Source organism: Harmonia axyridis, chromosome 3 (assembly GCF_914767665.1).
Source record: "Harmonia axyridis chromosome 3, icHarAxyr1.1, whole genome shotgun sequence".
Taxonomy (NCBI): domain Eukaryota; kingdom Metazoa; phylum Arthropoda; class Insecta; order Coleoptera; family Coccinellidae; genus Harmonia; species Harmonia axyridis.
Genome location: NC_059503.1, coordinates 236775 through 259786, shown reverse-complemented (window position 1 = coordinate 259786; position 23012 = coordinate 236775). Strand labels below are relative to the sequence as shown.

At 36.5% G+C, this 23012-nt stretch overlaps 3 protein-coding genes across 4 annotated transcripts in view; 1 reads left to right on the top strand and 2 right to left on the bottom strand.

Moving 5' to 3' along the window:
* Positions 1-221: 221 nt before the first annotated feature.
* Positions 222-4650, top strand: LOC123676396 (DNA damage-regulated autophagy modulator protein 2). The gene is made up of 5 exons (XM_045612275.1): positions 222-452; positions 648-769; positions 1786-2012; positions 2177-2321; positions 3948-4650. Exons 1-5 carry the CDS (start codon positions 382-384, stop codon positions 4136-4138), a joined length of 756 nt encoding a protein of 251 aa, XP_045468231.1. The 5' UTR covers positions 222-381; the 3' UTR covers positions 4139-4650.
* A 361-nt stretch (positions 4651-5011) lies between these two features.
* LOC123676360 (zinc finger protein 711-like) lies at positions 5012-7444 on the bottom strand. Its single transcript, XM_045612223.1, has 2 exons — positions 6978-7444; positions 5012-6696 (listed from the first exon to the last, which is right to left on the bottom strand). The coding sequence occupies exons 1-2, from the start codon at positions 7049-7051 to the stop codon at positions 5430-5432; spliced, it is 1341 nt and encodes a 446-aa protein (XP_045468179.1). The 5' UTR covers positions 7052-7444; the 3' UTR covers positions 5012-5429.
* A 1590-nt stretch (positions 7445-9034) lies between these two features.
* LOC123676647 (beta-1,4-glucuronyltransferase 1-like) overlaps positions 9035-23012 on the bottom strand; it is a 30309-nt gene continuing 16331 nt past the window's right edge. For both annotated transcript variants that reach the window (XM_045612728.1, XM_045612729.1), the window contains exons 4-7: positions 22591-22929; positions 14790-15030; positions 12570-12910; positions 9035-10858 (exon numbers count right to left, since the gene is read on the bottom strand). In XM_045612728.1, the coding sequence (XP_045468684.1) occupies positions 10661-10858; positions 12570-12910; positions 14790-15030; positions 22591-22929 (1119 nt within the window). In that variant the 3' untranslated portion in view covers positions 9035-10660. The remainder of the gene's footprint in view (positions 10859-12569; positions 12911-14789; positions 15031-22590; positions 22930-23012) is intronic.

Below are 23012 nucleotides of genomic sequence, written 5' to 3'. Positions count from 1 at the left end.
ACACTTTACTTGCTTCTGAGCCCAAAACTGAACTTGCTTCCTATTCGTCATAGAAAAATTCGTAATTGAAAAAGAATTATTACGGAAACGTTATAAATGACTCTGTATTTCAATCATGCGTAATTTCATTACGTTTTTCAACGAAGATAAAATAAATAATCCATTGAATAGAATCATCAAGTTATCTCTGTACTTATCGACGACTATCAGATCGTATAAATGGAACTTGACGTTGATATTGTCTAGGATATTATGGCATTTCCATTGAATTACTGATCGATTTGTGTATTTCGAGAAACGGACCATTCAGTTGATGGAAAAAGGTCGGCGTTTGTTTTCTTGTGGGCTGATGTGTTTGGATAGGGTTTCTGAGAAGTGAACATGGCTTTCGAAAAACTACATTATCTGCCTATTGCTATAGCCGTTCTCTTCCCAGTAACATTCATACTGTCGTAAGTACACGAATGAATTAAATTTTCAAATCTTCTGTGATTATGATAAGCTGTCCATAGATTTCTATTTATTATTTCTGTTTCTGAATAATTTATTTTGATGGTTTTTGTTTGGGTTGTGTCATTTCATGAGATAATTTTTGCATAGAGTTTAAAATATTTTGCTATGTTGGAGGCCCAAACTGTTTGTTTTAGGTATTCTATAGCAGTTGCTCATGAAGATGTCACTCCTCTCTTTCCTTACATAAGCGATACAGGAACGTTTTCTCCTGAAAGTTGTATTTTCGGGCAATTGCTCAACTTGGGGGCTTTATTAGGTGAGTGCACTTTTTGTCAAGAAAATAGAAGCTTTTCCAATAAGAGGTTCCATTTTGATATATAAAAAACGAGTATTTATAATTTAAGAGAAATCAATTGATGTCTATTTCATTGCAAGAGGAAGGTAAGTATGCCATGTATGATGCAAAACGATATCACTTAAATCATATCTTTTTAATGAAATTTTCCATGACCAATTCGAACATTTGCGGTGTATATCCTCGATTACTTTACAAATTTAATGTTTAAGCTTTTGAATCAATTGGCAAAGACATTATCCAAGAAACTTTTCTTGCGATTGTCTCGTTGCTTGTGTGGCATGTAGAGCCGTCATGTTGAAAATAAACGTTAAGATCTGAATCTTTATACAAACGAATTCCCGCCAACACTACGAGCTACATTATTATCTTTTCCTAACATTTCAACAAGTGCCAAAGTGCTTTAGTTTTGCGAAGTGTGACTGCAAAATTTTCACTATTTTTGTAGTGAATTTTCACAATTACAATGCGTTGTTGAAGCGTGTATCCTTCAATTTTTAGTAATGGCGTCCTTTTACTTGTCAAATGTCAAAATATTACAGCTTCAAAAGTGACAGTTTCCCAAATAGCGGGCTATTCAAAATAAAACCTCTTATTGAAAAATCCTTCAGGTACCTAGAGCAGACACTTCAAAAAACTGCTGGTCTCCAAACCGTTCTTGATACTTAATATACTATTATATCTTATTGTTTATTGTGTTTATTGTGTTTATTGCCAGGTGTAATAAATTTTAAATATGTAATGTTATCAGCCAGTTTTTTGTTTTAGGAAATCCAATTCAATCAGAATATATCCTTAAAAACATTATCACTTACTTAACGTACCTACCCAATTATTTATTTTTATCTGTATGCTTCCCAAGTTGAAAGATAATTTTGAATTCCATTATAATCTATTGAAGTTAGTGATTAATATGTAATCCTAAAAACCGTTTCCAATTAAGAAGTTGATCTGTAATTCCTCTAATCTATTTTCAGTTGGGTTTTCCGCCTACTTTCGATATCTGCAGCTGCGAGATCTCCATCAAAACAATCAAGTTCCCTTCGTAGTCGAGAGACTGAATGGAAAAACTTGTATCATGGGATTATTGGCGGCCTTCGGCATCAGTATAGTTGGGAACTTCCAAGAGAAGAACGCTCTGGTAGTCCATCTAATTGGAGCACTTTTAGCTTTTGGAGTTGGAGGCGCCTATATCTGTTTACAGGTGAAGATTTTGTTCTAAAGGCTCCCACACACTTACGCGGCATATCCGCTGAATATTCCCATTGTCCTTTTTCTAAGAGATCAGCTACAAATGAATCGTGTTGGTTTGTGGGAGCCTTAATTCTAAAACTAAGTGACTTCCCAAGCTTCTAACTTTCGTTTCAGAGCTATATCTCGTTCAAAATATACCCGCTCTTGGGCAATAAGACCCTGAACTGGATAAGGGTTGTGCTGGCTGCTGGGACAATAATTTCTTTTATATTTGTCTTCCTGTTTGCAGTGATAGCGGGTGTTGTCGGAAAAAATCAAGGTTGGTATTCTATTCGATATTGAGAAGAAATCATCAGTTCAAAAATGTTTTTGAGTTTGGCATCGTTTCGAGAAAAAAATTGAAACCACATGAGTTTCTTTTATTCAAGTATCGAATATAAAAGAGAGTCCATATAGGCTATGAATAAGGTCTATGCCAATGGTCCTCAATCGATTCAAGACCTCAAAGATGGAATTCGTGAAGTTATAGAGCACCTACAGCCACAAATATGCAAATAGGTAATGGAAAATTTAATGAAAAGGATATTGTGCTACCGTAGCGGCCATTTGGCCGATATCGACTTCCATCGTTAATGAAGGGTGTTTTTTCAGAGCTATAGAATTTTAAATTGCAATAAAACAACGATGGATTATTCGATTGACATGAATTTTATTTATCCGCAAGATAATCTTGTGACATTACATTTTAAATATGATTTCTGGCATATGACCTCCACGGCTGGCTCGGATGTAGTCCAATCTGGACGTCCAATTTTCGATGACTTTTTCCAACATTTGTGGCCGTATATCGGCAATGACACGGCGAATGTTGTCTTCCAAATGGTCAAGGGTTTGTGGCTTATCCGCATAGACCAATGACTTTACATAGCCCCACAGAAAGTAGTCTAGCGGTGTTAAATCACAAGATCTTGGAGGCCAATTGACAGGTCCAAAACATGAAATTAGGCGGTCAACAAACGTGTCTTTCAATAAATCGATTGTGGCACGAGCTGTGTGACATGTTGCGCCGTCTTGTTGGAACCACAGCTCCTGGACATCATGGTTGTTCAATTCGGGAATGAAAAAGTTAGTAATCATGGCTCTATACCGATCACCATTGACTGTAACGTTCGGGCCATCATCGTTTTTGAAGAAGTACGGACCAATGATTCCACCAGCCCATAAAGCGCACCAAACAGTCAGTTTTTCTGGATGTAACGGTGTTTCGACATACACTTGAGGATTAGCTTCACTCCAAATGCGGCAGTTTTGTTTGTTGACGTAGCCATTCAACCAGAAGTGCGCTTCATCGCTAATGGACGTAGTGCGCGATACGTAGTCTATTCATGATGAATTGCCAAACCAAACTGAGAATAAATCACTTGACAGTTGTTAAATCGGTCGCCATCTTAAACAGTAATGCCAACTTAAAGTTATATACCTCGAAAAAAAACACCCGTTACTATACCTTCCTTGTCACAATGAGATAAACATCCATTGATTTCTCTTGAAATATTTTAATTTCAAAATAAAACCTAGCTCATTGGAAAACCCTTCAATATCGAGTAACCCAACAATCTACGGATTTGGGCCACCCTGTACAAATTTTCTCATTATAAAAGATGCCAAACTCAAATCATTACCCTTTAAAGTTTTGCGCTTTCAATAGTTCAATAGAAAAAAAAACAATACCTAATTATCTAACAAGCTTCCAAATGAATTTCTGACCTGGAAGAGAGAAGAGAAAACATTAATCATAAATAATGCCTGGAAACAGAGACGGTTTTCGCACAGAGTAGGTATAAACACAATAAGACGATTTTAATTGCCCACTGTACATGTTCAAGAATTCATTGGAGTGGTAATTTAGTGATAGAATGGATGAACTGTTTCGTGGTATTTTCAGGTAATGCAAATTCGACAAAAACGATCAACCCCATGTGGAAACAGGACGAGGCAGGATGGGGCTGGCATTTCATGAGCACGCTCAGCGAATGGATCCTTGCTTTTTGCATGCTTCAGTATCTCTCAACTTTCGCGCATGATTTCAAAAGGTTGTCACTGCATGCAATCACGGTCTCGAACAAGTTGAAGTGAAAGTACTCGATCATCATGCTGGAATGAGGCTGCAAAGATGATATTCTTCGCCACTATAGCGTCCAAATTATTTATTGTTGCTTTTTCCTGATCAGTACTCGGTGATTTCTATACGCTTCATTCTTTTCCGTTATTCGGAAGAATGAACATTGATAAATTTCGTAGCAATATTCTTCAATTCACAGTACATTTTTTCCGGTGATTATTTTTTCCTGAGCCAATATAAATTTGAAATCATTGTGTTATTGGGAAGAGAGATTTCGAGAGAAATAACTGAAAAAACATACATTTTTCAAAAATTAAAAAAAGGGATCTATTAGAAAAATGTTCTAGAATGGTATACAGCGTCATCTATGTTGGAATTGAGAAAGTAGAATGTAAATCTTGAAAAAATCTTTTATCTCTTGATAAAGAGTACTTTGGACCAATATAGTTGGCGCTGACAAATTGATACTTTGTATTTTATAAATACCAATACTCAAAAATATATAATATAAATATTGTTTTCCTGACTTCGATCATTCAACATCCCTTAATGTTTTCTCATTTTCTGCCTCAATTTGATATTTATATTAATCTAGGTATAAAGAGAACTATAGAAAATTCAAAGTGTTTAAAAAGTTAGTTAAGAATTATTTCAGTTATGCGCCTTTGATATTTCTAGCAATACCCATTGCAACTTAAATGAAATATTCGAACCCTGATAATTTCACTTTTCTAATTCCAATCGAGAGTTATTGTGTATAGGACAGCTGGGCTCAATGAAATTTACTTCAAATGCTTTGCCTCTAAGTTTTAAACCAAATTTCAAGATGGCAGGATGATGGTGGTCCAATTTTTGTTTACAATAAAGGATGAAAGAGAACATTTTCAACAATAATTCTTTAATACAGTCATTAAAATGAATAGATAGTACTTTTATTTGATGGTTGTGATAAGGCACAAGTTAATCTGAACGATTCAGTTAAAGAATACACAAAATATTCTTAAAGTGAGGCTGAAGGACCTTAGGTCAATGGACATTTGTTTTTTTATGAGCAATAAAGAATTATTACTACTACTACTTAAATTATACAATATCAATATTGGCAAAGACTAATCAGACGTTGATAAAAAAATCTCTTTGCAAGTTATAATTTAAGTTGGGAAATATCGGTCTCACGTTGTAAAAGAATGGAGTGAAACTTGTTCATTATTTCCTTTATAATTACATAGTGAAACATCTGTTTTATTAGACACATATTGGAACATACAAAACTTCTACTTCTCAAACAGTAAGAGAAATTCCCTTTCAGAGATTTGTTGAAATTTCTTTAGTTTCCTCCAAATTGATATGGACCGTATCAGTATGAGTTTTGAAATTGGCTTTTCTGTTAGTAGCATAATCGCATAGGGTACATTTATGTAGCTTTTTATGAAAATGTACAGTATCTATATGTCGTTGCAGATAACTTTTTGAATGTGCAACATAATCACATAAGCTACATTTTTTCGTTTCGTCTATCAGTTTCAAATGTACCCGATTTATGTGAGTTTTCAAATCGCCTTTTCTGGTTGAAGCAAACTCACATAAGGTACACTTATGTTTTTTGATATTCAAATGAACAGAATTTACATGCAATTTGAGGAAATATTTCGTATTAGAAGCATAGTCACACAATTCGCATTTATGTGTCCTCAGATTTATATGAACAGAATCAACATGGTTTTTGAGGGAAGTTTTCCAATCTGAGGTAAAATCACATTGGTGACACCTATACTTAATTGAATTCGTATGAACAGATTCTACATGTTTTTTCAAGTAATACTTCAAGTGTGTAGCAAAGTCACATAATTCACATTTATGTTCCTTCAAATTCAAATGAACAGAATCAATATGTCTTTTTAGATATACTTTACTATTTGCAGCATATTCACATAGGTGGCACTTATGTTGCTTCAAATTCAAATGAATGGATTCTATATGTCTTTTAAGACCAAGTTTGCTATTTGCAGCATAGTCACATTGGTGACATTTATGTTTCTTTAGATTCAAATGAACTGATTCTATATGACTTTTCAGGGAGAGATTCCATTCTGTATTATAATCACATAATTCGCACTTATATTTTTTCTCCATATCCATATGAATAGATTCTATATGAAGTTTAAGACGATGTTTTGAATTAGCACCATAGTCACATAAAAGGCATTTATGTTGCTTCAGATTCAAATGGACTGCTTCAATATGATTTCTAAGCGAACGTTTCCAATTTGTAGAAAAATCACAAAATTGACACTTATTATCCTTTGAACGGACTGAATTTTCATTACCATTCACTTCATCACATTCCTCTTCCCCTTCTTCAGTTTTTTCTGAATCAACAACCGGCTTCAGATCACTTAATTCATCACATTCCTCTTGTTCAGTTTTTTCTGAATCAATAACTGGCTTCAGATCACTTATTTCTTCATTATAAATATTTATATTTGGGTCATATATTCCATTGCTAACTTCAAACTCTTCTTTAATATTCATATTTTCAGATTTCACCCCAACTTCTCCATGACATAATGAACTGAAAAAGAAATTCAATTGAAAACATTGGTAAACAAGCAAAATTTGTTAGATAATTTATCTGTGCGGTTGGTAGTTTCCGACTTTTTGGGCAAGTATTCGCCTGCTGTCTTTTGGTTGTTTCTGAAGTTTCGGTAAGCATGCTTCAATGCTTGCGGAAACGTCGGAAACAACCAACCGCACAGATGATGGAAATAGCCCAATAAACTTTTTCGAATAGGCATACAAAGAGCTTAATATTAAATCTGGGTATGCTATATTTCTTATGAGATAGATACTCACTCTTCATTCGAAGAAATTACAGGTTTTTCATCAATACACTGATAGGAACTATCAACAGAAATGGATTTCTCCATTTTTTCACCATTCACAAGAATTCAACACAACACAAATTGTGGATCAGTTTTTTATAATTTGCTTGTATATTGCAGTGCTCAGAAGGCTGACGGTTTAATTAACACAAACGATTTGCAGCATCAGCGATCCCAAGTATGAATTTGGTCAAAATGGTTTTCAAGTTACTCGCTTTTTACGGACCACTTATTATTACGAGATGGCTCAAATATTAAATAATGAGTAATCAAAGTAATAGCACAGAATACTGATTAAAAATCCATAACTATTAGCTGTCATGAAGTGAGTACATATGTGTTTTGTATTTGCACTAGCAGTAATAACTAATCAGTTACATTAGAGTTGATGTTGTTATGACTTAAAGTAAATTCAAAATATTTTCTGATCAATGGCAATTGACGTTATTGACGATGACATAAATTATGCCCACAGATTTGCATTATCAAATTAATTAAAATACTTTAAATTTCTTGGTTGATATCATAAATTATTCAAAAGATTTTAGATTACACTTTAGTAAAGGGTCTCAATGAATTATTTTGATATACAATATAAATATTGTTTTTTTCTTTCATTCAGAAATAAAATGGGACCTTCTGTGCTCATGACAAACATAACTACTCTTTTTTCCATTGGCGTAACAAGAGTTGATTCGAGGGTGGTTATACCATAGACATATTTTCCATGCAGAATTCTTATTTGCAATCAGTTCCTCCCTAGACGCCCCCAAAATTGAGTTATTTCGAATTTTGTGGTAACATTATCAAGGGGGTTCAGTCTGCCCTCTGTCCGCATCTTACGTAACTATTTTTTTCCGCGGCCCAACTTAGATAGAATCCTGTAATTAGCTACCCTCACCGAATCCTTGTTTGAGTTATTCTTAGCAGATGACCCTACCAAATCCTAGAAAAAAGTCCTTTTGAGAAAATTTTACTAGAAGATTTTATGGCCGGATCTGCTTCAAAATTTACTTAAATGACGAAATCTCGATACTCAATACCGATTTGCAATCAGATAATTCCTAGTAGCACTGTGAACCAACATATCGAGCGTTTTGTGGGAGTTTTCTTGAAAAAAAAATTTGCTGCGGATGACATTCAAAATTTGGTTACATGCAGAATTTTCGATTCTGAATATACATCTACCAACGGTTTCTTCCTAGCACTTCCAAGAGGTGAGATATGGATAATTTTGTAGAAAAATAGTGCTTTAAATGTGTATACAAATTTTTCTGATCGAAATCGATGCCTGATTCGGAATGTACATCCTCGAAATTATCTAAATACACCATAAAAATTTCAAATTCGATCGGTCGTATTTTTCGAAAAAACCAAGACTATAACCTTGGATATTTTTTCGCCAAAAAAAGTTTTTGATTCAGATCGACTCCAAAATTTGATGTAATAAAGTATTTTCCATGCAGAATTCCTATTTGCAATCAGTTCCTCCCTAGACGCCCCCAAAATTGAGTTATTTCGAATTTTGTGGTAACATTATCAAGGGGGTTCAGTCTGTCCTCTGTCCGCATCTTACGTAACTAGTTTTGCCGTGGCCCAACTTAGATAGAATCCTGTAATTAGCTACCCTCACCGATTCCTTGTTTGAGCTATTCTTCGCAGATGACACTACCGAATCCTAGAAAAAAGTTCATTTGGGAAAATTTTACTAGGAGATTTTATGGCCGGATCTGCTTCAAAATTTGATCAAATGACGAAATCTCGATGCTCAATACCGATTTGCAATCAGATAATTCCTAGGAGCACTGTGAACCAAGATATCGAGCGTTTTGTGGGAGTTTTCTTGAAAAAAAAATTGGCTGCGGATGTCATTCAAAATTTGGTTAAAGCAGAATAAATCTGAAAAATCTCCTGTTTTGTCTGAAAGTTTTACAGGTATAAGTAGACAAACCAGGTATAAGGGCCTAGCAAACCTAATTGATCTTGCATCGCCACTGGTCACAAGGGAGGAATAAATAAAAAATCGAAACATTTTCAACGTTTATTCTTCAGATGCAGTCACTACAATGAATAGGTAGTACAAAATATTATTTCGTAGTTGATCACATTGATTCAGATAAGGCACACGCTAATGTAAATATTTCAGATTCAGAAATAAGATACAATAATAAAGCGCTTAATAAATATGACGATATAAAAATATACAAATACTTAATAGGGTTTTCATTGAATACTTTAAGTACAGAAGATGAGTATTAGAAACATTTTGGAACAAATAAGAACTACAGAACGGTTTCATATTCTACTTCTAATCATAAGAATTGAACAAGAGAAATTTCCTTCACAAGATTTGTTCAAGTAAATGGTCCATCATCGCTTTGTGCAGATGCTTTCACAAAAGTTGACGAGAGGTAGTGAGTTAAGAATTTTTCTTTCCTATCTATTTAGCTATTACAAGTGGAATTTGAATAGAACTGTTTTCTTAACCCTGTTGTTCTAGTTTATTAGGTCCAAACGTAATTTTTGTTCATATATTACAATAGGCGTCCAAGTTACGGAATATAACAGTGCAAACTACAATTTGGGAGAAAAAAATTCGAGTTTTGCACATCCAATTCCGAATCAAGCTACTGGGGAATTTTTGGAGAATTAGATGATTAGATACTAACAATAAATAGTTGTTCGAAGGGAATAATCGTCTTTGAATCGATTTTAATCATATAAGAACACAAAACTGCACAAATACGATAAAGTGATAAAACATTATCAAAATAGTGAAAATTGAAGGGATAGAACACAAAGATAATAGGTGAAGTTTTTTCTTCTGAAACGAAGGGAAAGAAATCAAATCGACAGAAAAATGAATCAACTTTTCCAAACGATTTGCAGTATAAATGGCACTTTTTCAAGAAGGCCACAGCCCGAAATAAATGACAACTTCAAAAAACAGGAACATAAAAATTACAAGACTCATAGTTTGATCCTTGGTTGTTCTGAGGGACAACAACGATTCGATACGTAAAACTACAGTAAACTAAAAACGATAAATAGGGTTCTTCCTGTAATACGGTCTATTAGCCTTTTCAAGGTGCACCTGGTATATTGATTTAATACTTGAAGGTTCATCAAAAATTCTTATCGTTTGGAAATATTTATAACTACACTAATATGCACTAATTTTCCTATTTTTATGGTCTTTCGATTTAATGAGAATAAATATACAGCAAAAGAATTCATTTTCATTATTAGCAAGAGAAAAATTGTATCTTGTGAACTTTAGGCCATAGACTGAAATTAGCACCTCATCTAGAGGATTCAATTTCAATCTAAGAGAAAGTGCAATTTTGAAAATATTTCCAAAAAAATCGAACTTTACCGACTAATAGACCACGTTACTTTACACTCTTTTTTGCATAAGCCATCAAGTTAATTTTGGCATATTTCCGACTTGCAAAGGAAGAGTCCAACAGGTAGGTCTTCGAAACTAGGAGAAACCCTTTCGATTTACTCTGGTAAAGTGTACAAAGTTCGAGGATGAAGATTTTTTCAGTCTCGTTTCCTTTTTAAGGACTATCTCAGCCTCGTTCGTAACACGTCAACAAATCTGAAATCAGTGTGTGAACACACACACCGAGAACTTGTGATGTGAGAGTCTCAAACCGCACAGCCCTTTCTCGTCTTGTATAGGACCTTCAGTTCGGGGAAGATTATCTTCTTGATCAGTCTCCTCGTTTTTCCCGCCAGCATGTCCCTCTTGGCGTCCTTCTTGTACACCTTTATGCCGGGCTTGTGGACCAGGAAGGCGTTGTCGAGGATCAGGAAGTTGTAGTCCATCACGCACAGGATGTATCCCTGGAAGAGAACAGGATTTTTTCAAATTTAAAAAAAAAATTCCAATTTTAGAATACAATTTGTTCAACTTTTGTGACTAATCGAAGCATTGATTAGAAGAAATATGAATACTTTAGGCAGAATTCTTGTTTTTCATCATAGATCCCTTCGAAATGCCATAAAATGTATATAGTTTCCCAAATAATTTTCAAATCAATCTTAGCCTACTATAGAGGAAAAGATTGGTCACCACAATCAGCACTATTTGAAAAAGATTTTATGACTTCCTCATGCAATTACGGAAGATGATAACGACATTAATGGTGTTTAATGACGGTTGCAACTGATTGGAAATTTAAAGATAAAGGCGCCAACAATACTTATTAAATGCCTCAACAGTTACTTGCCAAACTCACCCCGTACATTTTTTTGGTAAGGTCAGTTAAAACTTAAATTATGAATATGGATGGACAAAAAATAACAACCACATCCAAGCTTTTGATTCAAACATGAATATCATTTAAAATTTTTGTGTAACTTCTAAACGAAAACGAATCACACCTATGTGCATAGGAAAACATGTTGAGAATGAAAGCAACTATCTTCTGTCAAAGTTTGTCCTACAGCTTGCAAAACACCCCGTATAGCTTATAACGGGTGTTTTTTTCGAGGTATATAACTTTAAGTTGGCATTACTGTTCAATATGGCGACCGATTAAACAGCTGTCAAGTGATTTATTTTCAGTTTGGTTTGGCAATTCATCATGAATAGGCTCACGCCTGAACAACGCTTGCAAATGGTGCAATTTTATTTCGAAAATAATGGTTCTGTGCGGAATACGTATCGCGCACTACGTCCATTTTATTTTGTTTAGCGATGAAGAGCACTTCTGGTTGAATGGCTACGTGAACAAACAAAACTGCCGCATTTGGAGTGAAGCTCATCCTCAAGTGTATGTCGAAACACCGTTACATCCAGAAAAACTGACTGTTTGGTGCGCTTTATGGGCTGGTGGAATCATTGGTCCGTACTTCTTCAAAAACGATGATGGCCAGAAAGTTACAGTCAATGGTGATCGGTATAGAGCCATGATTAATAACTTTTTCATTCCTGAATTGAACAACCATGGTGTCCAGGAGCTGTGGTTCCAACAAGACGGCGCAACATGTCACACAGCTCGTGCCACGATCGATTTATTGAAAGACACGTTTGCTGACCGCCTAATTTCACGGTTTGGACCTGTGAATTGGCCTCCAAGATCTTGTGATTTAACACCGCTAGACTACTTTCTGTGGGGCTATGTAAAGACATTGGTCTATGCGGATAAGCCACAAACCCTTGACCATTTGGAAGACAAAATTCGCCTTGTTATTGCCGATATACGACCACAAATGTTGGACAAAGTAATCGAAAATTGGACGTCCAGATTGGACTACATCCGAGACAGCCGTGGCGATCATATGCCAGAAATCATATCTATTTAAAATGTAATGCCACAAGATAATCTTGCGGATAAATAAAATTCATGACAATCGAATAATCCATCGTTGTTTTATTGCAATTTAAAGTTCTATAGCTCTAAAAAAAACACCCTTTACTACTAGGATACTTGTGCTCGCTCTACTATCATTCACGATGTTGTCATTTTGATTATAATTCGAGTTTGAAGTTTCCTGCTAGAAGGTGAGCTGACCGTAATATAGAAATATTGGCGCAAAAATCGTCACCAACCTGCGTCATCTTGTCGCTCTTGCCCTCCCAGCTCAGCCTCTCGTCGTAGAGGGGGTCTGCGTGGGTTCCGATGAAGATCGGCTCCCAGTGGACGAACCTGCCGGTTCTCTTGCCCACGTGGAAGACGTGCAGCTGCCCGTCCTTGGTCTCCTTCTGCTGCTGCCACTCCTTGGACTTGGGCACGGCGTGGCACTCCGGACACACCTTCTTGTGGAAGGGTATGGCTGTGCCGTTGCGCAGCATCTCCAATAGCGTCGTCTTGTTCTCCGGCACCTGGGAACTGGCGCTCACCTCGAAGATGTGCAGCGGGTACACCTTAGGGTTCTTGGAGAGCAGCGGACCTGTGGAAAGAGGCGTTGAATTGAGCAAATAGAACACTCTCTGTTTTATGAGTAATCTTGACAAGTTATGTACGTATTGGTACTGTCAAAGCAATCTCCGCGTCATTTCTTTAACGCTTTCAGATTCCTTAACGGCCTTCTTTAGAGCTACAAGACTTTGAAGTCAACTTTTGCCTTCCTTGAAAAAACCCAAAACAAAAAGTCTCACAGGGCCAAATCAAAGAAGTGAGAGAGCCCATCCTTTTTTTTGATTTGACGTGGATTAAGGGTAGTTGAACTTCTTGTTTGGCTACTGCTCGTAATACTCTTTTATTTTGGGGCTTAGAAGGTTCTGCAAAATCTCACAAAATACCAAAAAATTTCACGGATAACTCATCAAACTATTTCTTAGGGTAATCCTTTGATTCTACAGACCGAGACAATGGCTGTTTATGTATGCGCCCAGGAGTGTCTCAAAATGAACCTCAAGGGGGCGCATATCTACATCACCATGGACAGCCAAACCACGCTGAGATCCCTGGAATCGTGTTGTCAGGGGTCTTTGCTGACTTGGGAGTGCCGTTACACCATAAAGCAACTGGCCAGAGGAAATAAGGTGACTCTACTATGGGTACCAGGGCACTGTGGGGTTGAAGGAAATGAAAGAGCGGATGAACTTGCCAAAAGTGCATCAAGGTTAAGACCTGCTGGACCTGAGCCTTTCTGTGGGATAGGAAAAGACCAATACAAAGCTGCGGTCCAGCTATAGGAGTTGAACAGTAGGACAATCCACTGGACTAACACTCCTAGACTTGTTCAGGCAAAGAAATTCGTGAAGATTTCTCCTACCTACGCCAAAAAGCTCCTGAAGCTGACGCGAGCAGAGCTTCGGGTGATGGTGGGACTGCTGACGGGGCACTGTCGGTACAAACATCATTTGTACCGTATGGGAAAGTCAGCAGACGGGATTTGCAGGCTCTGTGGATCGGAAGCAGAAACAGCCGAACACTTGATATGCACGTGTCCGGAGCTGGCTGGCCTAAGAACCATTCACATGGGTAAGCCGGTCCTGGATACCAGAGAGGTAACGGCCAAGGCCCCTAAGGAGGTTGTCAATTTTATTAACGTCGTTGACGACCTCCCTGGGTTTCTATGAACGAGTAGGGTAGTGAACAAAAGATCTGCATGGTCGCAGTTCCCGGAAGGCTTACCGAACTAAAACGACCCCAGTTCAAATCATAATAATAATAATAATAATCTCCGCTTCGTTTCTTCAACGATTCTGAATTCCTGAACGGCTTCCTTTAAAGCTACAAGACTTTTAAGTCAACTTTTGACTTCCTTGACAAAACTAAAAGAAAAAGTCTCACAGGGCCAAATCGAAGAAGCGAGAGAGCTAAGAAGAATCCATCCTTTTTAAATTTGACATGGATTATGGGTAGTTAACTTCTTGTTTGAACCGTAAGGTTTCTGCTTGTAATACTCTTATATTGGGGCTTAGAAGGTTCTGCAAAATCTCACAATATACCAAAAAGTTTTACGGATAACTCATCAAACTTTGGCAAAAGCTACACAGGTAAATGAAATATCTGCACTATCGAGAATAGGCATAGCTTTGATGGTAGCCAAACTTCGTAGCGAAGACGGCACTTGAAGAAGAAGAAATGAAAAATATCGTTAGGGTTTCAAGGCCGCCTAAGGAAAAGAGCCTTGGATTCAGGCAGAGGAAATCAACCTAATGAACAACTATCAGAAATGTGGTATAGCGATACATTCTAAGAGTCGAACTGCAATCAAAGCATTAAGCTCACATATCATCGATTCTAAGATGGTATTGGTACCTGCAAAACGTCTATATTTGGCATCAGGTTTGAAGAAAACTCAAACCTGCCGTACTCACCTTTATTTTCCGCTATCATGGACAAAAACTGCGGTATGACGTTGGCGCTGGGATAGAGCTCGATGTCGGAGGGCAGGATGAAATGAGTCTGCGCAGTCTCCCTCGCAATGTTCCTGCCCACGTTCACCGGATACAGCAGGTTCTTCTGGTTCTTGTACATCTGCTCGTTGGTCACGTTGGCGTAGGCGGGTGGAAGGGAACAGTTGTAATAACCGTTGAACACGCTGCTGTGCTTCGGCACCTTGAACAAGGGGAGAGGGTTTCATTTTAGCTTTCGGATAATCCCCCAAGTGGGAAAGTTCCAAGAATTGATTACTCAAAAAGCTCAATCAAACCACTAAAATTCTTTTTGTCAATTATTTTGACAGACTCTATAATAATCTACTTTTTAATTTGTGTATAGTGCTCTACTTTTTAGTTCTTTTTAGAGTGTTTTAATATTCTTATTTCTGATAAATTTTGAATAAAGAATATGTCTGGTTATTATGTTTATTTTCAACAGAGCAGCGCACTTTCAATTTTTTTTTATAAATAACATAGCTGAATAACTTATACACTTCAGTGACTATACGGTATGTCCCATAACTTATCGGCTATAGCTCATAGTTGAGCAGGTTATACTCTAGTATCACCTATAGATCAAAATAATAAGATTTGTTCAGTAAATATGCTAGTTGTTCTGAAGATACAAGGTGTGAGAATGATACATAATTTTTGGAAAATTAGAGTAATTTTGAAACTAATAAATGTATTGAACCCAAAGTACTAGTGTCTTTGAACGGAATAAGTCAGCTTTCTGAATTAGTTTGAATAGAATAATAATAAAAAATATAAATTTAATTTATGGTCGAGTATGTAGAAACTGCTTTCTAAGAATTAGGTTCAAAAATAATTCCAAAATAATTTTTTTAACGACATTGCTAGTATGTACATTTATTGAACAAATATTGCTTTTTCGACCTTTTGCACCATATGTTAGTCACAGTAATACTCACAAGATGTCAACCACATCTGGCGAATATTTGTCGAGAAAACGAACATTCCCAATAAAACCGATATTTTTTCGGATTTTACGACCCTCACGTAATTTCTGAGGAATTTTGCGGAATAACTCGCGAATTTCCCAGCCGTTTGCCGGAGACAGTGGCGGCGGTCGCAATTACCGTCCTAACTGTAAACCGTTCGTGCCGACAATGCTAAGAGATGGCAGCAGCCGCCGACAAGTCAGTCACCCTGACAAGGTCGGTGTTAACCAACCGCGAACTTTCCCAAGCATATGCATGTCTGGCTTTTTTCGTTTTTCGCGCGCAAAACGTACGCCCATTTCGCACGCCATTCTGTCGAGAATACACGTCTTTGTTTAAATAAATTCGGGATCATTGATTCTTTAAGGAAAAATCATTGAATAGAATGCAGAGTGTTCTACACGATCTATGACTACCTTTGACAGATGATAGTTGTACTCATTCTAAAAATTTTTTTTTTTTTAACATAGGACCGATTTGTTTTCCTTTAGAAATAAGAATTCGAAAAAATATTTTCTTGTTAAAGTAAAAATATTTTTATTATTTCGTTTGCTGCATCTTAAAGAATTTAAGATGCAGCAAACGAAATAATAAAAACATTTTTACTTTAACAAGAAAAAATTTTTCGCATCAACAACAACTTGATAGAATATCAAGTTGTTGTTGATGCGATGTGATTTCAACATGATAATGAGCTGGTCCATATTATGTCCCCATAAATAAAAATCTAACGGGTTGATATCCAGGCGACGAGGTGGCCATTGCATTACTTCCCTTGACCTATTCATTAATTAGGGATATTTTTATTTGATCATCAATGAAGTCAGTAGGGTGCTTCAAAAAAAATCTATAAAAAACTGTATTCATAACTTCCACTGGCATCAAATCATTGTTGAAATTCCCACCTCGAATGTTGAGACTGAAACGTTACCGAAATCGTCTTGCTCTATTGGTTTATGAATTTTGCAGTGCCCATACGTGTTTATAATGATTGTTGTTGAAACCTTCCATACACAAGCTTTGTCAGATCAGATGACAAGCAAAATAAATCTTTTATTTTGTGCATGGTGTTGAAGTTACCATAGACAAAATTCTAGTTGTCATATCAAATGTTACTTTCGTTAGTCGATTACTTTTGAATCAAACTTGAAAATAAATTATTTCAAATCCTTGTTACTTCTACACCAAAAGCAATCGAACCATAGCATTTTTTTTAGATTGGGCACAACCATCATCATTCAAAATATGACACCCCGCATAATTCATTAAAAAAAACAGTCCAAAAGCACTCACGCTGATTAAAAACTCCTGAATTATAAGGTTTCCACGATGGATTCATTATTTTTAATAATAAAGGTCTAGAATCGTTCATGGGTAAAAATTTTCACGCTTTACAGTTTTCTTGTTGAGTACTTCCCAATGAAAAATCTTTATATTTGGAATATTCTTCGTTCAACAGTTTCAGTGTTTTTCAAACATGCCATTTTGCAGTTCCTATAGACTGCACAAATGGCAACATTTATTAGTCACTTGATGAAGTTGATGAGTATTACGTGCTATTTCTGACGCTGAATTGTTGCACAGCCATATAAACAATTCAGTAAATGTTTACGATTCAACAAACGTCAATGCTCTCCCTATATTTTTTTTTTCAATTCACAGTATAACCTTCGCATCACCATACTTCCGACCTTGAAAATTCGGCAATGCCGCACAATCACATGGCCTTCTTCCTCGCTTTTCGTCTAATTATCGACAAGTAAAAAAAAAAATTATCGGAAGAGTTGTAGATGAGGTAATTTGACAAGGCCGAATGGGACGAATCACGATAGATCGACAGATGATGATGTTACCTATAGGTAGGTACACACGCCGAATAGACAGAAATAGCTACGAGGACCGATTGAGTCAGCACGACCGAGTGAAATAATTGTTTCTTGGAGGTGGAGGATGATGCTATCCAGGAAACCCAAGATAAGAACGATGACCAGTTGTAAACAAATTCCTCTCGCATGACTTCTTGACGGACGTCAATATTTGGATTTCGTTCTTCGCATCAGCGTATTGAACCTATGGGAGATGGTCCGGCAAGCATATTTGACCATTCCAAAAAAACCTCTTATATTTATATGATAACATTGGTGTTTAAGAATGAATACAAATATTGAAGATATACATAACATCGTGTATATACACGATGTATAGAAAACATTAAACAAGTCTTTTGACTTGTGAATAATGTAGACAAGAAAGTAAATTGATAATTTGAATAAGCCGCTTAAGACACTTGTTTAATGTTTTCCATTTGGACTCTCCTAGATCTCTGTGAGACCTCTTATTGAAGATTAGAACGGTCGAAATTTCATTTGCAAACTTGTCCTACATACTAACGGTATCAGTGGTTTAGTTTATTTATAAATTCCTATTTTGTCAGTTCATTTTGCGATGTTTTTACGGTATAAAAATTTGACCAGTTTTGAGCAAAAACCTCGATTACTTCACGAATTCCATCTTTAAGATCTTAAATCGATTTCGAAAATAGTGACAAGATCATTGAGAGATAATTTTGAAATCTTGCGATCTTGTAGAGTTTTCAGTAATCAAATAAAATCGAAAAACTGATTTAGTCTACCTAAGTTTTCCCCTTTCTGAAAGAAAATCTCGACTTTGTTTCTTTGTAGCATAAATCAAGGAAATTGCATAATATGTATATCTAACGATTTTGTTACGATGTAAGAGTTGTATTCAACTGCCCACGTTCGTTGTTGGTCGATAAGCGTCGCATCGGGTCGATAACGTATCCCAATCTCGGCTGTTCTTCCGCTCCTATTGAAAATAAGTGAATAACACACGTGTTGGTCAAATGTCCAACTAATACGAGATGATGCTTCCTTAATTTACCGTTTTAAGCCGATAGGCTGTTACGGTAACCTGTATACCGGATGTCCGACTGCATTTTTGATAGAAATTTGACCGATAAGAGTGAATAAAAGGGCAAAACTCGGTTAATCCAAAATCTGGAAACATAGAAAACATGGGATAATTTGAATGATGATTTGAAACTCTAAAAAAAGTTCTTATTTTTGATGTTTTTTACAATTTATCTATGTGGAAATATAACATGAAAATTATATTTTTCTTAGAAATAGAATCACATGTGTTTGCTAATCGTAAAATAAAATTCACACCTTTTTCCAATAATTAGCTAATAGTGATGCCTGAAATAGAAACTGGTTTCACTTTTTATACATATATTTATGCAATACGTTATGCATTCACTTCGTTAAACTCGATTCTATTCAAAATAATACGGTTTCGTAGATTTTCTTAGGTAATGTAAACATCGACATAGATGATTATATCTTCACGCCTTAAGAGATTCATCCGCTTTACGTAACTGGACCATCATGTAAACATTCGTAAATATAGACGAATTTCGGTAACACATAGCGGAACACAACCGCACCATCGAAACATATGCTTCTTACACCATAGAATAAAGGATATTTCTTTACAAAATAGCGAGGTAACCGATCTTCCAGAATTTCAAGCTTTTTGAATTTTTTTTACAATTCTCCTCGTAGCTTATACTCGTTTCCGTTATACCAAGCGAACAAGATGGACCTGTCTTCCGGTTATTTCTGGATTTATCTCACCTAATTATGTAAAAGGAAACGATGAGAAATGTCGAGTTTTTCGATAGGTCGAACATAATTGTCGTTCGCGTATTATTCCGTTATCGGATTGCTCTATCGCAAGGCGGAAATTCGAGGAGAAAATCGTTGACTGTCATTATTTATTCCCACTTTAGTCATAAGTTTGCTTAAAATATACATAGGTACTAAATCACAACTTCTGGGAAGCCAATGATCAGTAGTTGAGACGTTCAATAGGCTTTCTCAAAGTTTTAAAACAATTCACACATGTGTAAATCTGAATATTCTTCAAAATACATACGTCAATCTCAAATGGTTAAGTTTTAAGAAAGAACGCTAGCTCCAATAATCTCTTGCGGTGCTTTGTTTTATATCTGATGTTTTCAGCCACATAGAGATGTGGGCTTAATATCTAATAATAATTACATTGTGTTTGTACAAAGAACAATCGTTGTTATGGTAATTTCGATAATCGAACGTTTTGTGTATTTTCCAATGAGGTATTCAACTGATACTTCAATTTTTAAAGGACTCCTTTTTTACTCGATGAAAATTCATTTAAATAGATATTAAATCAGTTATTTCAAAGAACAAGGGAAGTTATGAGTATATTTCAATGAAATATAAAAATAAATTTGGAATTTATCACCAAAAAAACATTGCTGCAATCTTCAAAAAAAAATGTAAGTAAGAAACTCATTCAAAACCCATATCAACTCCAGTAATTCAATTTAAAATAATAAAGTTACTACATCTGAAGATAGTGAGTTGAGTTTATTCACAAATTTAGTAATTCGTAATGTAATACATCTAACGAAGTTATTCCGCTAGCGAAACGATTGTTTGAATTGTAATAAATATGTGAAAATCAGAATAACCTTATTCCATATCAATTAGTTAATTTCCAACTCTCTGAAATGTGGCTATATTGACGTTCTAACAATATTATTCACTTCTACGAGTTTGAAGTTCTTCGTATGGCTTCAAAAAAATATTTCTAGATGTGAACCATTTGTCTCGAGCTGCACCAAAGTAAACATTCTGTTTGTGCTCTCAACGTGGCCATTCTCTAATTAGGAACGCTTATCAGACAGACACAAGGGTATCACATTACATACTCCTTCCTGATCGACGTCGCTGATGAATTATGAAAGCCTCCTTTGTGTTCTTTCGAACGTAATCGATTTTCAACCGAAACGAATCTACCATCTTGCATACAAACGCCGGCCGGCAATATTTATGAAACAATTCTAGTTCGGTCCATTATTTTCACCTCTCTAATAATAGAAAAATCACTCGAAAATGGGTTCATTGGACCTGTCGACGCTTGAAGTTAATATCGAGAGTTTTTAGTGATGCTAGCTCATAGAAACGTGCAAATGTAGTTTATGAATATTGCTGCTGTAGCCAATTGGCCACCGGGATTTTGTGATTTAACACTTTTAGACATTTTATTTTGTGGCCACGTGAAGATAAAGTACATAACGGTTGTTTTTTTCAAGGTATATAACTTTAAGGTGGCATTACTGTTCAAGATGACGACCGATTTAACAGCTGTCAAGTGATTTATTCTCAGTTTGGTTTGGCAATTCATCATGAATAGACTCACGCCTGAACAACGCTTGCAAATAGTGCAATTTTATTTCGAAAATAATGGTTCTGTGCGGAATACGTATCGCGCACTACGTCCATTTTATTTTGTTTAGCGATGAAGAGCACTCCTGGTTGAATGGCTACGTCAACAAACAAAACTGCCGCATTTGGAGTGAAGCTAATCCTCAAGTGTATTTCGAAACACCGTTACATCCAGAAAAACTGACTGTTTGGTGCGCTTTATGGACTGGTGGAATACTTGGTCCGTACTTCTTCAAAAACGATGATAGCCAGAACGTTACAGTCAATGGTGATCGGTATAGAGCCATGATTACTAACTTTTTCATTCCTGAATTGAACAACCATGATGTCCAGGATCTGTGGTTCCAACAAGACGGCGCAACATGTCACACAGCTCGCGACACAATCGATTTATTGAAAGACACGTTTGGTGACCGCCTAATTTCACGTTTTGGACCTGAGAATTAAATCTTGTGATTTAACACCGCTAGACTACTTCCTGTGGGGCTATGTAAAGACATAGCCCCACAGGAAGTAGTCTAGCGGATAAGCCACAAACCCTTGACCATTTGGAAGACAACATTCGCCGTGTTATTGCCGATATACGGCCACAAATGTTGGAAAAAGTCATCGAAAATTGGACGTCCAGATTGGACTACATCCGAGCCAGCCGTGGCGGTCATAAGCCAGAAATCATATTTAAAATGTAATGCGCCACAAGATTATCTTGCGGATAAATATAATTCATGTCAATCGAATAATCCATCGTTGTTTTATTGCAATTTAAAGTTCTATTGCTCTAAAAAAAACACCCTTTATATGCCAATGATCCTCCATAGCTTCAAGACCTTAAAAATGGAATTCGTGAATAGGAACGTAATCCATCATTTCTTAAAAGATAATACTAACTACAAGGGGAAGAAAAAACTCCCTATGCCGACTCCAAAATGTTTTATTGATTGGCTACATATTTCGATCTTCGAGAAATCATCTTCAGGTCCTACTTGTTGAAAACAAACAGAGCATTGCTCAGTTAATAAAACATTTTGAAGTTGACATAAGGAATTCGGAAGAATCCTTCATAATCGTCCTGATTTTTCTATACCGTCTTTATTCTAAATTGAAAAAAAAATTTCAATATTCCGAAAATTAGAGACTCATATCTTCTAATGGCTAAGCATAGTCGCATCCAAAAAAACCCAAAATTCAAAACCAATTTCAAAAAGTAAAAAAAAAGGGAATGTTTACAGTAGGAATCTTCGTGAGAGGCGGTGCTCTATGGACGTACTTTCATTAGACTTGCAATTAGTCCACGAAACTAGCCGAGCAACGCTTGCTACTCTAATATCGATACTCGTAGGCACACCCGCATATAACAGAAAGAGACAGAAAAAGAGAGTGCTGGGCATAACGCTTTTTTTTTACGTGATGATTCCCGCTGGTTAACTGATACCATGCGCCGCATTAAGGACCTTCGTTCCAAGAAGAAAAGATTAAGAAACTCACCTCTTTTGGCACATGCTTCGTACTGAAGTAGACGTGAAAGGTAACTAACTCTCTGACTAGAGGATCGGTGCAATCCCTGAGGTAGGCGATCGACTCCAACGTGTACTTGAAGTCCGAGCCGGGGGCGTGGAGGGCGACGCTAATGGGGCCCTTCCAGTGCTCCAACAACGGCACCAGGTTGTCCATGAAGGAGTAGTCGGCGTGGGTGGTGTAGGTTATGGTCTCGTGGCACTTGAACGACCGCTCGGCCGGCACGTAGTTGTATAACACCCAGTAGTCGCCGCGCTGTTGCGTCTTGGCCACCACCGGCCTGTCCAGGCAGTTCGTTATGGTCCGCACCTGGAATTCATCACAGCTCAGAAGAAGGCTCGTCTCTACAAAGGCTGGGGAGGCATTTTCAACCTTTGATAAGTCTCTTTGAG